We start from the raw sequence: 15,380 nt of genomic DNA, 5'->3' as shown, positions 1-15,380 counted from the left end.
GGGCGTCCTACTCAATACAAATCCGAAACGAAACAAAGCGACGCACTTATGGCGTCACTAGTGACGTGTCCACTAGGTGGGAAAGAGATGGGTGTGCTCGGAAGCCGCCCTTGCCCAAAATATCATATGCCAAAAACGCCTATGTAACTTACATTCAGGCGCCCATTTAAGGACTAAAATGTTCAATACAATCCGGAACCATTTATGACAGTGTCCTGCGCAGCCCCAGTCTTGCTTTGGAATGTTAGTCACTCAATAAATAAATAAATAATAAATAAATAAATAAATACCTGGGGCACAAATTCGGTACGTCCAATCGTGGCATCCGAACAGCCGGAAGTTTCTTGCGGGCGCTAGCAGTTGTTGGTCGAACACTGACCACACAATTAATGGAGAAGGCAGTGGTCGCACTTTTTTACGAAGACCGACACTTTATCGCACTAGTTTAAATTTGTCTCAATCGCAATACCCCCCTTTTCTTTCACCGTGTGCGTTACAAACCTTGAGAGGTTTGTTTTCTATATAATTTACAACTCGCTGCATTGAAATAACATATGGGGATTGAAATGTACTCGTCCAAGTATTCATCCTGTCGCGACTTCGAAACACGTGCTCTCCAATTGCGCCAGGCGACGACATTGCGTGGTTAATTCGTGGGAAACACTCAGTTCTATACCTCAACCGTGCAGAAAGTAATCAGTGTTTTTTTTTTTTTTTGACGGTGCTATGAATGAACAACTATCCGTAAAAACCCGAGGACCCCGGACAAGACGATAACGGAAATCGCGGGGCGTTCCGCATGCTCACTCGTGGAGTGTCCTCAAGCGATGTTTGTCGCGGGCAGTGATAAGGAAACAATGTGAAAGTCCGCGCTTGCTTATAAGCGTTCGCCGGTGAAGCACCTCGCATCGCTCGAAAGCACAGGCGCTTTCAATGATGGCCTCAGTCGTTGCCGCAGTCCTGCTGTGCGGAGCATTCCTAGCTCCAACCTGCGCACAAGATGCCGAACTTCGGCACGCTCGGGCCAACAACGGTTTCGGCGTTGCGCTCTTCAAGGAACTCTGTTCGAAGACGGCGGACCAGAACGTTTTCTTTTCGCCCGCGAGCGTCAGCATCGCCTTGGGAATGCTGTACGCCGGAGCTGCGAGGGAGACCCTCGAGGAGTTGTCTTCCGTTCTGGGACTCTCGAACGCCGGGCTGGTCGACAGGGACGTCGTGCTAACGGCGTACAAGTCGCTCCTCGAGACGAAGCCCGCAAACGCCACGTTGGACATAGCCAACACGGTCCTCATCCAGAAGGACTTCGAGATCCTGGACCAGTACAGAAGTGACGTGGTCAAGTACTTCCAAGCAGAGGTGAGGTCGGTGGACTTCGTTCGGGATGGCTCCAGTACGACGGCCGAAATTAACGAATGGGTGAAAGAGAAGACCGAGGGAAAGATCCCGAAGCTCCTGGACGAGGCTCTGCCGATGAACACCGCCGCGTTTCTCATCAACGCCGTCTACTTCAAGGGGACGTGGGTGACCAAGTTCCGAGCGCGGGACACCAAGCCGCTACCTTTCTACAACCACGGTCGAGACGAGGTGAAAGTGGCCACCATGTCGATTCGTCGGCGATTCGGCTACGCCGTGGTGGACGAACTGGAGGCGAGGGCCTTGGAAGTCCCTTACGCGGGAGACAGGTTCAGCATGGTCATCGTGCTTCCGAAGAGCAGGACCGGGCTGCGGACGGTCGAAGCCCGCCTGACAACCGGCTTGGTGGACAAGATCGTGAATCACCTGACACGGGGAGATGTCCAGCTGTGGCTGCCAAAGTTCGAGCTGCGTACCGACTACGACCTCGTGAAGCCGCTCCGTCGGCTGGGGCTCGAAAGCGCCTTTGGCAACGGTGCGGACTTCTCGGGCATCAGCGGCAGGAGCGACCTGGCGGTGTCCGACGTCAAGCACAAGGCCATGGTGGAAGTTGGCGAGGAAGGCACTGTGGCTGCTGCCGTCACGTCGGTCCGTATGAGGTGGAAGACAACAAGCGTTGGACGCCTGCCTCCCATTGCGTTCCGCGTCGAGCACCCGTTCGCGTTCTTCATTTGGGACAAAGTGAGCATGCAGGCGCTTTTCATGGGGGCAGTTAGGAGTCTCAACTGATCCGTCGCTACGTTTACGTGTAACAAAGTGCCTCAAACGTTCCCCACGAGTGTGTGAGCAATTTGCAAACTTGAGTTAGTACATCGTAATTGTACCGCGAGACATTCGCTTCGACGTCGTCGCTCGAATTCCACGCGTTGCGTTGGAACTTCAAATGCAATCGACCAATAAATCATTTTCTGCGGATAGAGAATTGGGTTCCCGTCTTTTATCATTAAGGTTATGTAACCTGAACTCAACCGGACGTAACTAAGGACAAGTGCAGGTTGGCAACTGCCGCCTGAAGGGGCACAACAAACTCCTTGTTTTTTCTCCTCTTGTTCGTTTCATTTATTGAGCTTCAAATGTATACGCAATTAATTCGCTTCCTGCGTCACTCAGGTTTTGGCCAATACACTTTTATGGCCATGCGCCAAGGATTGAGGTCATTATCATCATCATCGCCTGCAACGGTGGAAAAGAGAGGCTAGTTGCTATCGCCGTCCGGAATAATTCTAGCGCATACCCACAGTGGGGGATTGGCCATGAATGAGGCGGTTAAAATACAGGCATGAAGACGAGAACACACACACACAAAAAGATGGAAATAGTTATTCTATATAAAAAATGTAGTGTGCAGGAGGAAGTGAAAAAAAGAAGTCTTGTTTAGTTCTTTACTATCCTCAATCAACACTTGTGTGTACAGCTTCAACGCCCACATAAGTAAGCACATATCTCACATGCGCGAGTCGATTACCCTAATTTCTGAAAAGGATGCAGCCGTTTACCGCGTTCGTCAACGCCACTCGATCAGAACATGGCTGGTAAAGGTATCTAAAATAGTACTGCCACAATCTCACAAGAGATCGAAGCAGGATAAACACGTACGTATTTTACGGAGTTTTTAAAAATGGCCTGTTGCAGGTAACATAGTGCTATTCCTTGAGCTGGGTTTTTCATAGAGTCGGACATTACTTGCACGAGAAATCGAAGCACATATTCAACTAATTAGAAACTTTCACTAATTAACATAATAGTTGATTACCTTACATATTGCAATTTAGGACGTGTAGCCACTTGGAATGAACTTCCAAAATGACACCACTTTGGAGGTATGCGACATCAGATGCCGTAAAAAAATGCAGCGTTCCATTTACTAAAAACGCTCGTGCATTGAAGCACAGAAGTAACTGAAACGCCGATGTGTTTTGTCTCACACTTTGCGAAAAACTCCAGAAACAGGTGTTATTCTGGAGATTAATTTCAAATGGACACTTCTTGCAAACTCACCACCATGCAATTCGTAAATTGCGATACGTGCAGTAATGTAATTAATCAAGAAGCGAAATCGTCGTCAACCTGGTGCGCTGACGGCTCACCATAATGACATGCGCAGCAGTTTCGATCTAGAACCATATATGACAATTCCAGAGACATAGTTTCAGAATGGTGAACCGTTGGTCTTATTTTGGCACCGCTATTTTTTACAAGGTTTGATCGAAACAAGAACCTCATCTTGCCCAAAGCCCGAACTAACTGCGGCAATGTAAACCATTCATTTCATCGCTTTTTCATTGTGGAACTGGGTGCGATTTGTTTTGAACTTAGTGACACGTACTACACTCCTTAATCACGGAATTGAGGTTTATCTTGCGTAAGACGAATCGCAACATAGTTTATTTCTTTTGTGCATGTATTATATGCATCCGTTTGCATTTTCATTGTTAATTAAAATAATTACGACTTGTTACGTTCGATTAGGAGACTTGGATGTGCTGGCTGGTTGCTGGCTTTATGGACATTATATTCGATTTACCTGCGGAATAGTTAAAACATTGTCTCGTTTATGTCTAAGTTGTCTTTGCTATTGCGTTGTGTTTTTACGTCTAAAAAATAGATTAAGTTTTCTGTTTACTCGTTGATTACGAACCTCTTTGTATAAATGCGTTTTTTTCGTGATGCCTTGGCATGTTCTGATAATTGCTGCCATTCTGATTTGTTTGCTACTTAACATATTTTTTTACTGCGGCTACTATTGCTTCGTTACTTCTCTTTCCCTGTCTACCATAGACAATTCGGTCGCTGACTCCGAAACGCGCACCTTTCCTCTATATTCCGTTCTCTAATTAACCACAACCGTTTGTGTATAGTAATAAAATCTTATTCTGAACTTGCCTAGTTCGTATATGTGCATGGCGTTAAAGCTTCAACAGAGACACACGGACGGAGAGCGAGATGGGAAAAACGCCTACTGAAGCCTGTTTAGGCTCCTGGCACTGCCCAGGTGGCGCGTCGGAGTAACAACAACCAACGCCTCTGGCGTGTTATCATAATGTAGTGCAATGCTATAATAGCAAGTCAGCGACATGAATCACGCTCGAACCAAAAAGCTTTAGCCACCAGGTATTCGTATGCGAGAGTGTTTGGCACGCTTTTGTTTTTGCATTATGCTTTATACGTATGGCGCGACTGCATAGAAGGGGAGTCGAACACGTGACCGCGTACACGTCATGTCGTCGTGGGCAATGGAATGCCGTTGGGTCATCGTAGATGTGTGTCAAATATGGCGGCTTTTGCATTGGCATGTGCATCTCCTGAACGTATGATGACATAAATACGAATAATCCGGAAAATGCCAATTGGCCTGACAGCAGCCGGGTCGATCAAATGCGTCGTTGTGTACATTCCATTTACTCTTAGCTTCCGTTCACGGGAGCTCTGGCATACTTTCGTTCGGAGGTTCGTCGGGGCCTCGGCGCGTATTTACTTACCGTCGCAAAATAGCCGCATTTGTACGTCGACACGTTTGCGGAGGGCAAAACGAGAAGCAATTCCCGGACGTTGTTCCAGGCGTTCGCGGCGAAAGCCATTGTTTCCATCAATCCACTTGCGCCACCACTTCCGGCTTCTGCTTACTCGCGGAACTGTTCCGCCCACTTGCTCTTCGCAACAGACGGCGCCCGTTTTTGCTAGAGACGACGCTGGCAGAGGCTGTATAGCAGACGACCTCTCGAAACTGGGATCGTCTGCTACGCTAACGGTCGTCGTCGGCTGATGCTCCTGACTTACGCGGCGGAAATCATCTGCCCACTTTTGATTGGCGGAAATGATTTGCTCGTCTTGCCGCGGCGCGGCTGTAATGTGCCCTGTCACTGCATGCGCCCCCGCTTTGTGAAGTCGCGTATGTAGTGTTGTTCCAAGGGTCTTAAGGGAATTTCGTCACGCTTTCTTCTGCGTGCGTCAAGGCGGCTTCGGGCGCTTTGAATCAACCGCACTTGACGCGTGCACTGTTGCTTTCTTTTTTCCCAGAAGCGAACGCAGGCGCGCGCGCGCGCCACTATGGCGTTGCGTGTGTCGTCTGCTAACCGGTTTCGTCGACCATCCTCCCTCGGCGAGCCGACGACGTTTCGGGCAGGCTGCCTGCTCTTGGCTGCCTCATCGAGTGATTTAGATCAAGGGTTATAATTGTGCTATTTGCTGCAGGGAAATTATTTTAAATGTGTTGCCGTTGATAAAAAAGCCCCAAAGTAAAAAAAAAAAAAAAACGAGCACAATTTACCGTGCACGTTTTTGCACCAATTTGAGAGTTCTCACGATCTCACTAACATATTATTGCTGAGACAAATATAAACACACAGTTACACATAATCGAGCTGTCAAATTATAAACATGTTGCCATGTGTTTAGCAAAAGCTTGGTTTTCCTCCTACAAACTATTCCAACAATAAATTAGTGTCGTTTCATTACTGGGTGGTGAATAAAATCCATAGGAGTGCACATGGTGTGGTTGGAGCCGATCTTAAATGCATTCCAATGTGGGACACTCATTTTTAACGTCAACAGTGACACAAGGCTTCTCGGTAAACTTTCTTAAAACAAAAACGTTTCAACTGCGAACATATCTACATTTTTAAAAGCCATGAACTACGTTTCAGAACTTGCATCGAAATTTATTTCGAACATTTGATAATAACTTAGCAAAGTTCGGTGGAGGCCTAGTTATCACTACTATATACGTTAGTATTCCTCGCATATTAAAATTTCACCTTGTGTTCTCCGAGTGTTCACATGATTGTGAAACATTTCTCAGGGTGCATGAGGCTGCTCAAACTATTGGCCTTAGATCTTAGTTGCTACTGGTCCATCACAAAAGATGGAGACCGCCCACCATACAAATTGTAAACGAAAGCGTGTCGATTTTCCAACCAAAAGTTATTAAGTTACTCGGTCTCCAAATCCAGAAAGATGGAGGTCCCGCTGCGACGATGCAGCACCTCGTCAGGCAAGGACAGGTGCTGCACATGATGCGTAGGGTATCCAACCGAGCCAATGGGCCGAAAGAGGCGGATATGCTTCAACTAAGAAACGGACTAATTATGTCGCGCCTGCGCTATCACCTGCCTTATACCAATCTACGTCAGCAAGATATCAATCGCCTTGATGCGCTCATGCGGAAGGCGACAAAGCTGGCCATCGGCATCCCGTTTAGTGCCAGCACTAAGCTCCTCCTTGACATCGGTTGCCATAACACGGTGGCGGAACGAGTCGGCATTCATCGTCGTCACCAAGAACTGCGTTTGCAGCGCACGTGTCAAGGCACGCACATCCTACATAGCGTCGGTCATCATCCAGAAGCTGCGCCCCTTGTGAACACGTGCCCACTAACCCCGAAACAACGCGAACTCCTAACCATAGCTCCACTGCCACGCCACATGAATCCAGAACGAGGCAAGGAGAGACGACGCCAGCTAGTTGCCTACTTCAAGAGGTACACGGCAAGACACCCTGACGGCATATACTTCTACGCTGATGCGTAGAAGTATACCCCACCTTCCCTGCCTGCCCCTACAAATCTTTACCCTAAACCCCTTGCCGGGTGGCTGGCAGAAGCGCTGCACTGAAGAATGCCGCTAGCGAGGCTCTGGACTGAGGGCCTTTCCACCACACCACCCAACATTAAATAAACCTTTTTTTCTCTCTCTCTCGGATTTTTGCTGTTTTAGATCTCAGGGGGCTGTCATTTAAACCAGTGCCTTTCACAGTTGGCGAAAGCTTCGTAGGGTAGTGGTTAATTTAGAGCGATAGCAATTATAAGTGTAGTCATGATGATGATTTATTGGCAGGCCCTTTGAAATGGGGCGGTGACAAATTGTCATCTAGCCTGCTTGATTTAATCCGGTTTAATCGGGTGTGCTATACGTATTTCAATGCGCAAGCATTGTTTGGCGAGTGTCCCAGCAAGATGTCACACCGTAACTTGAGTGCCTTGTATGTGCACAAAAATGCGTGATTTGCGAATACATTTAATCGTTGATAAAATGTAAATGTGGATGATTGGTAGCTTTATATGCGATAAGAAACAACTAAAGAAATGATCAGAGTGAATACCGATACGATCAAATTTATGCATGCCTATAGAGGAACATAGTGTTCCATAGAAAATGCTTGGGGAAGCCTGTAGTAAGGGTGGGCCAACTGAAATGTGAGGTTGGGCCAACTTAATGTTGGGGACGGGCCAAATGAAATGCTGGGGTGAACAAACTTGAAATATTAGGATGGGCTAACTTGAAATATTGGGGCGGGCCAACTTAATATTTGGGGTTGGACCAACCTAAAATTTAGGGGTGGACCAGCTTAAAATTTAGAGGTGGACCAGCTTAAAATTTAGGGGTGGGCCAACTTGAAATTTGAGGGTGGTGGGCCAACTCGAATCTGGGGGCGGTTAATTCGAAATTTAGAGGTGGGCTAACTTGAAATTTAGGCGTGGCCCAAGAGAAATTCAGGGATGAGTCAACTTCAAATTTGGGGGTGAGCCACCTTGAAATTTGGGGGTGGACAAACCTGAAATTTGGTGTTGGGCTAACCTCAAATTTGGGACATTGCTGTCTGATTTTCGCTGAAAAATTGGCGTCATGTTTGTGGAGTCCTTACACCTTGATCCTGTCTGCGTAGACTTACCACGCAGATTGCCTTTTTTTCGCATGGGCATTTTGTACTTAATTGAACTCCTCCTTGTCTTTTGCTGCATAGGAGTGCAATGCCTAGGCGACAAAGGTCTAAACGCGCCCTGGCTTTAAGCCTTGCATGCCAACAGCGCCCATGTAGCTTGGCCAGCCCTGTTTCGTCTTTAAATATCTCGTGGTGCTTTCTTTTCTACCGTAGCAGTCGAGAAAAATAAAATTCCCAGAAGTAGGCAAGGCTTTATCTTTGTGCGTTTCCGACCAGGCCACTTCGGGAATTTCAGAATGCGAAAACTGCAGCGGGAAATGCAGTTCGTCAACGTACGCAGCTGACATGCATTAGCAGTGCAGTGCTAACTCGCACTTTTATTCGCCTGCGCGTTTGTTGAATTCGTTGATGATGGTGCGCATTTCCATTAACAATCTCACAACTGCTCTTCACGAGGATATCTTTACGGCGGTTATATTCGGCAGTTAGATTCGGCGGTAATATTCGGCAGTGTCACCTGTATTGAGTCGTAGCAAGATCACTGCAACGTGTGTCGGCAACGCGCCGTGTCGAGTCGTTTAAGATATAACTCTGCTCCAACGACGCGTGTTTATTACCGAGGTGAAGAAACAGTATTACGGCAAGGGTAGAATTGAAGGAAACAGCGATCAAGACATCTCATTCGTCAACGAAACGAAGCGGACACTTAACGGGAGCTCCACTTCGTATAACTGGGCATCGTCCCGCTTCTCTGCGGCACCCATTCGGCATGTGTGCCGACTGGTGCGTCCCAAACTCCGGTTACACCGTGTTACGTATACATGCCTGCCCTCATACAAGCAGTGCGCCTTTGCTGCAGCCGTCACCGCTTAAGTAGCGCTCTGGCAGGCGAACAAAGAGGAAAATTGCAACGATGAACTTCAGCCGTCCTTGCTGCAAAGTGTTGTCGTCTGCTACTGCATCCCGATCGCATTTTTGTTGTTGTTGTTGCTGTTGTCCTGAGTGCTTGTGGCGCGTATGTACAGTGGGGGATTGGCCATGAATCGGGTGGTTGAATTGGGTGTACAAAGATAAGGGAATTAACACTTTGAACGTCGCAGCTTAAATAAGCAACGCTTTTGTGAGAGTAAGAAAGCAATGAGAAGAAAACCGTGAATAACAAAGCAACAACTAATAATGGATAAGTAAACATACAAACAGACAAACAAAAAAAGCCGGCAGATCCCACGCCCTGTGGGAATCGATCTTGTGCGAAGCAGTGTTCAGGAAGCCTACCAATACCAAGTTAACGAAACGACCACGACAGCACCAAGACACAGGCGGTTGTTTCATAACCTACATGATGCCCATATCATGACGTTCATGTCATGACCTAGCATTTATGTTCGTCATGCACTGTTGTTATACCATGCCACTTTTGGTACATACCAAGACGTAGGCTGCTGTTTCATGACCTACATGACGCGCATGTCATGACCTAGCATTTGTGTTCGTCACACGCTCTTGTCATACCAGGCCAATTTTGATACATACCAAGTTAACGAAACGACCACGAGAGCACCAGGACGTAGGCGGCTAGGTAGATAGATATATAGTATCAAAGTGGCAAACGTCCGCGAAGAAATGTTTCGCATTTAATAAGTACGTAAGTAAGTAAGTTAAGGGCAGGTAAGGTGAGGTAAGGTAGGTAGGTAGGTAGGTAAATAAGTAAATAAAAGAAAGCTATATGGTGGGGCAATGGGGCAGAGAGAGGTCGCAAACGTGCCGAAAGTGCTCGAAAAGGTTACACGGCAACGCAAAAAGTTTTATTGTGCGCAAATAAACCCATGCTTTCCGGCCGGTTCCAGTAGCCAGTGCCAAAGAGATCGGCGGCAGCCATCTTTTATTCCTTTCCGAACGGGGCAGCCTGCGGCTATTCAGAAAAAAATTCCGTTTTGTTCGGCACATTAATGCATCTTTAACGCGTACACGTCGCTTCGACGCGGTGAGTTTTCGTGTTTTTTTTTTGACGTCGTATGACAAGCAGGTGAAGTGGGTGCTCACGGTACCGCGCGTGCGCAGACCCCTACGTCTGAGTCTGCGCAGTACCGGGGGCCCTAGTTCTTGCGTACGCAAGCCGCTTGCGTCCCCTAAACTAAAACCCTATTAGAGAGTTTTCGTGTGGGTCTGCATTCGCAGACCCAGACGTAGGTTTAAGGGACACAAGCGGCTTGCGTACGCAATAACTAGGGGTGAAGGTACTGCGCATGCGCAGACTCAGACGTAGGGGTCTGCGCATGCGCAGTACCGTGGGCCCTATTTCTTGAGTACGCAAGCCGCTTGCGTCTCCTAAACTAAAGCTCTCCAATAACAGCCTTGCCACTCTTCGCTTGCAGTTCCCATACCAGGGGGGGGGTGGGGGTGAGAAGGCAAGGAAACGCTACTACTATGGACACGACAGCGGTTGTGGGCAGACAGTATAAATTTAAGTTCGACGTACGGTACGGTTCTACTATTTCTGAAAAATACACACCATCCAAATTTGTTGAGCGGACAACTTGTGTATAGGAAGTGCAGACGCAGAGCCGCATTGAAGCGCACCGTAGGGTCTAGGCGACACTACGGCAGCGACCACACGTCAACGCTTCTGGGCCCGCCGCGGTAGCTTTGCGGCTGTGGCATTGCTCGAGGTCTTGGGTTTGATCTCGATTGCAACAGCCGCATTTCGAGAGGCGAAAAAAAAAAGAAAAAAAAAAGAACGTTCGTGCGCTTAGATTTAGGGACACGTTTGTTTCCCTAAGCCAGTTGTGGTTTTGGCAAGTAATTCAAGTATGGTTTGGTGCTTCTGCCAAGATGCGACGTGTCATGTGAGGCAATGAATATGCTCAACCCCCTCAAAGGCTCTGAAGTATGCCGTACAACGACGCCTCAAGCAAACACCTACCCTGCCTGTCCTGTGTACTACGCAAAGAGCAGTATTGCTCGCAAGATAACGTTTAACAAGAACTCACCACTCTCGTCTTGGACTAAACGTTGAAGAAACGAAGCCGTCACCGCCAACATCACCGCAAGTTATCCTCAAAGGAAACATCACAGAAAGCTTCCCTTATATCGATCCACACAATCTTGTCAGTTGTTCGGGCAGACGTGCCAGTAGAATTACGAAGATCACTCACTCTGTTGTCAGGACGCAGGCTCGTCATCAGCAGCTGTAGTTTGGTCTAAAGAGCATCCCAGTCTAGAAGTATCGAAACAAGATATTCCCGGCTCAAGACGTTATCTCCCTCTACGACAATTATATGGCCAGTCGAGCTGATGTATCAGTGGATGATCTGATCTTGTGCGATATTAGAGCTTTGAATACACTGTTCATCGACGGCGGAGTACAAACAGCTTTGTGAAAAATAGGATTCAAGGTCATCAATGAAGGCCTCAGCACTGCGAACGTTAACATTGAGCTTGCATTTCGGATACAGGACAACGCACAGTACTACAGCGTAGTATCAAACACGAACGTCGCCTTGAAAGCAATCGTATTAGGATAAGGCCCCTTTACAGCCACGTCACACCAACTTCATAGAAGTCGCAACTCCACTGCAAACTCATCAACACTGGCTTGGCGCTCCTTGGCCATACCTGGCCCTTCCGCCAATAAACACCACAAATTCATTCAATCGTATTAGGAGCCGCACGGCATTAATAGAGCGAAGAGTATCGACGTGGACGCCATAAGGTCAGAAACCGCTCCAGAAGCACTAATATTTAATAACACAAACTGTATTATCACAATAAATATACTGAATGAACAGCCAGTATATAGAGTCTTAAACCAATAGGTTGACATTTACAAAGGATAGCAAATCTCAAAAAATAAGTTTCGCAGCGATAACTTTGTTTAGGAGAAAGGATATCAAAAGTTCGCTAAGGTAGTCACGCACAAACACACACACACACACACACACACTGCAAGTGGCAAGGAAGATTCAACAGTGCAGTACTCATTCTGCGATGACGAACGTTAGGGTGCTCCTATGATCCCGTGGTCCGTTGCCGTATAGTTGAGGACGATATAGAATTTTATCTTTCCATTTCGGAGGTCACCGCCATACTTAAGCAAGGCAGTGTCTGTGCGAAATTGAAGGTGAAAGTGTGCCAATGAGTCATCGTAGCGCCCGCAGAAACAAAGCCTCGCACTGGAAGTCAAATCTACTTTGTCTCTTACGCCATCCAGCACGCTCACGTGCCAAATAGGCGGCAAACACTTAGAGTCCGCCAGTATCCCGTTAAACTCGATCTGAACAGTGAGGTCGTTCGGAGAGCATTCGCAGTGCTTCCAAACGGCCACCCTAAAGTACGTGTCCCTCATGTGCCACACCGTAATCTCGGCAAACTTTCTTCTGAATCCCCGATACTGAATGATTTCCTCGCAGTTTTCCAGGGTCAGGTCATACATCACGTTCCCAATATCTTCAATCAACGCGAGTGTCGTTGGCAGCGCACTGCATAGATGCCCAGCGCCACCGCGGAAAATGCTACAATGAGCAATTACACGGCCGAAATTAGGCTTCGGGGAAGTTTTCTGCGAGTGTTCCAGGTGGGCCAAGTGCTCCAACTTTCGCAGTATGAGCGCCTTTTCCGAGCGCAACGACAGCTGCGAGGAAGCGCAAGCTTCATCCTCCGGATTTTCCCGAGAGGTCCGCTGGTGCGACTCGTTCGATGAAATCGTGGCGGCGATTTGAGCCATCTCGCCCTTTAAGTTGTGCTCGCATGCTCCGAGCTCGCGAGTTAACCTGGCTTCCTGGGTTCTGACTTGTTCCGTAAGCTCATTCAATTGACTCTGAATCACTGGCAGCAGCTGGTCGTGGTTGAGACATCCCAACATCGCCTTCACATCTTCAAGGGCAGCGTTCACGTCTGCAAGGGTCACTGCTGTATGCTCCGAGGACTCTGTGATCGCGGAAGAAACACCGCCACTGCATCCATCCACGTAGTGCGTCCGCAGGTCTTTGTGCTGGACTCCCTCGCCGCATCGCAAACAGTCCACGGCGTGAAATGTGCATTCGTTCTCGTAGTGCTCCAGCATGCAGTCCATGGTGCCCGTGTACTCGCAGCCGTGCGCTTCGTTCCAGCAGTACACCTTAATAGCAAACAAAAGAAAACAATAATTTTTCAATGGCAGACAATTTTTTTTGCTAAAGGCGCGTTGCACCCATGTCCCTAACATTTAGAACGTACCTTTACATGAATTCCGGTGCGAACCAGTGCATACGCGAGATTCCATGGAGTAGTAAATATGCTGAGATCGCTCAGTAGCATTTGCTGCTGTCTATGCACTAAAGATGCATCAAACATGGACACTAGGTCAACGTGAATCACTTAATTATGCTTCTAAATAGCAACTTATCTGCTCTTACAGAAAAAGCAGGCTTGGCAAGCCAGAATCGAGGAAGAAAGGACGCCATATTCCAACTATTCTTCAGCTCCTAGCTTATCTTTGGCGACAGCGGTATTGTTGTGCAGTGTAGACCGCCATCTTGTTTTCGTTTGCTATAGCTTGCTCCGATAGATGCGCTCACCCACTACGGGCCGAGATAGCTGTTATAGGGTGGTTGGGGGCGCGGCGGGGGTGGGGCAATTTGCGGAATAATGCCTTAAAACAAAAATTTGCAGAAATTGTACTTTTTCAGATACAGCAATAGTTTTTAGAAGAATATCTAATTAAGTTATTTTGTGATGTACGCAACTTTTCTGATGTTTCAGTGCGAATGTCAAGGGAAAAAAGAATGAATAGAAACTGATTGTCAGTCTCCTGATTAATTATCGCCGATTTGCCTTTCAATTTAGCGTAGAAACGACAACCCCGAAACGTCAGTGTGACGTCGCACATTTCAAAGTATTTAGTTTTCTTGCATTTCTCTCTTATCTGTCGCAATAAGAAATGAATAAATAGTTTCAACAGAATATTTCACATGAGCCTACAGCGAGTTTGAGTTAGTTTTGATCGACGCTAAAAAGTAACATTTAGTCAGGGTGAATTTGTGTATTAGCGTTCGGCAATAGTAAAAGGGGCACTCTAATCGTTAGGCTTGCAGATATGCCGCAGCAGAATTATGCGAATGCATAATTGCTTTCAGCTCCCCCCCACCCCCCACCCCACACAAAGGAAAGCAACAGAAATTGTTTCTTAGTTCCTCACCTGCACGGTGTTCGCTTTCCTGGCAGGGAATTCATAACCGACGCACTCCGCTTCTTCGAATGGCTCTCGATCCAATGGACACTGGCCAACGCCCTCTTCGAGACTGGCTGCGTGGCAAGATTGGCAAAGAGCGTGACCGCACGGCAACAGCACCATTCGTTTTGGGATCATGCGGCAGAGGCCGCACACACGTGAACTGGGAAGCTCGTCGACGAACCGCGTCGGTCGCCAGTTGACGCCGGCGACGACGTGGTCGCGAAAACGGTGCACTCGTCCCTGTCCGTGATCTGGCATGGCGTTGTCTTCAGGCTCGAATCCTACGCTCACCAAACAGCGCGGTGGCTTTTTATACCGAGCTTATCGCTACTGAGTGGTCTCATACTTTGGCTAGAGTAGCGTCAACGAGAGATAGAATCAGCTCTGCACGAATTATCGCTTTCAATGACGAACACTTGTCGCACCTTGACCTCCGCAACGCGGCGGGGAACAAGTGCTTCGTCATCGTCGCTGACAGCCGTTCCATATATCTGCCACGGATTCCGCAGCCGCAGGTGCATATACATTGGGCTTGCTCCGTTGTCACGTATACACTCGGCCACAAAATATTGCGGGACACGCGAGAGCGTGGCGAATCGGCCCTCCGCGCTTAATGGCGTCGCACCCCCTGTTGTCGAGACCGACTCCTGTGCGCATGCGCGTTCTTCCGGGTCTGCACGCGTGCATGTTTCCACATTTCCTCCTTGTTCGCCGGCGATAACAGAGTGCAGCCGCGAGGTGGCCCTCTTGCGATTTGGCAGCTTCGACGGGCCAACTTCGTTTATGTAACGGAAATTGAGTGTTCCATTTTTGTCTTGGCTTTCTCCTACAGAGCGCCTTTTCTGCCACGCCTTTACTGCGAGAGCAATTATATGGACGCTCCACGTCGATTTCTGCCGTCGCCGTCGCCGTGATGTTTCGTATGAGTGAAAGCGCGGGAGCCGGGGAGCACGGTTCAATCTCGCGTGCGCGAGCCAGGAACGCCGGATGTTTGCCGTCTCCTGTGGAGCGTGAGACATGGGGGTGAGGTGAGGGAGGAGAGGCGGTCTTCTCTGGCGGCTGCTGCGGCGTCTCGATGTTCTCCTCGCCCGCCGCTCCG

The 15,380-nt window shown here is 48.2% G+C and overlaps 2 protein-coding genes across 2 annotated transcripts; one reads left to right on the top strand and one right to left on the bottom strand.

Annotated features, from left to right (window-relative positions):
* The first annotated feature begins 734 nt into the window (after positions 1-734).
* Positions 735-2,335, top strand: LOC126527608 (iripin-2-like). Its single transcript, XM_050175415.3, has one exon. The coding sequence runs from the start codon at positions 934-936 to the stop codon at positions 2,140-2,142; it is 1,209 nt and encodes a 402-aa protein (XP_050031372.2). The 5' UTR covers positions 735-933; the 3' UTR covers positions 2,143-2,335.
* A 9,459-nt stretch (positions 2,336-11,794) lies between these two features.
* On the bottom strand, positions 11,795-15,172 carry LOC129380076 (uncharacterized). The gene is made up of 2 exons (XM_050175470.3): positions 14,246-15,172; positions 11,795-13,186 (listed from the first exon to the last, which is right to left on the bottom strand). Exons 1-2 carry the CDS (start codon positions 14,537-14,539, stop codon positions 12,068-12,070), a joined length of 1,413 nt encoding a protein of 470 aa, XP_050031427.1. The 5' UTR covers positions 14,540-15,172; the 3' UTR covers positions 11,795-12,067.
* Between the last annotated feature and the right edge of the window lie 208 nt (positions 15,173-15,380).

Source organism: Dermacentor andersoni, chromosome 9, assembly GCF_023375885.2.
Source record: "Dermacentor andersoni chromosome 9, qqDerAnde1_hic_scaffold, whole genome shotgun sequence".
Lineage (NCBI taxonomy): Eukaryota > Metazoa > Arthropoda > Arachnida > Ixodida > Ixodidae > Dermacentor > Dermacentor andersoni.
This window is presented reverse-complemented; position numbering and strand designations above follow the sequence as displayed.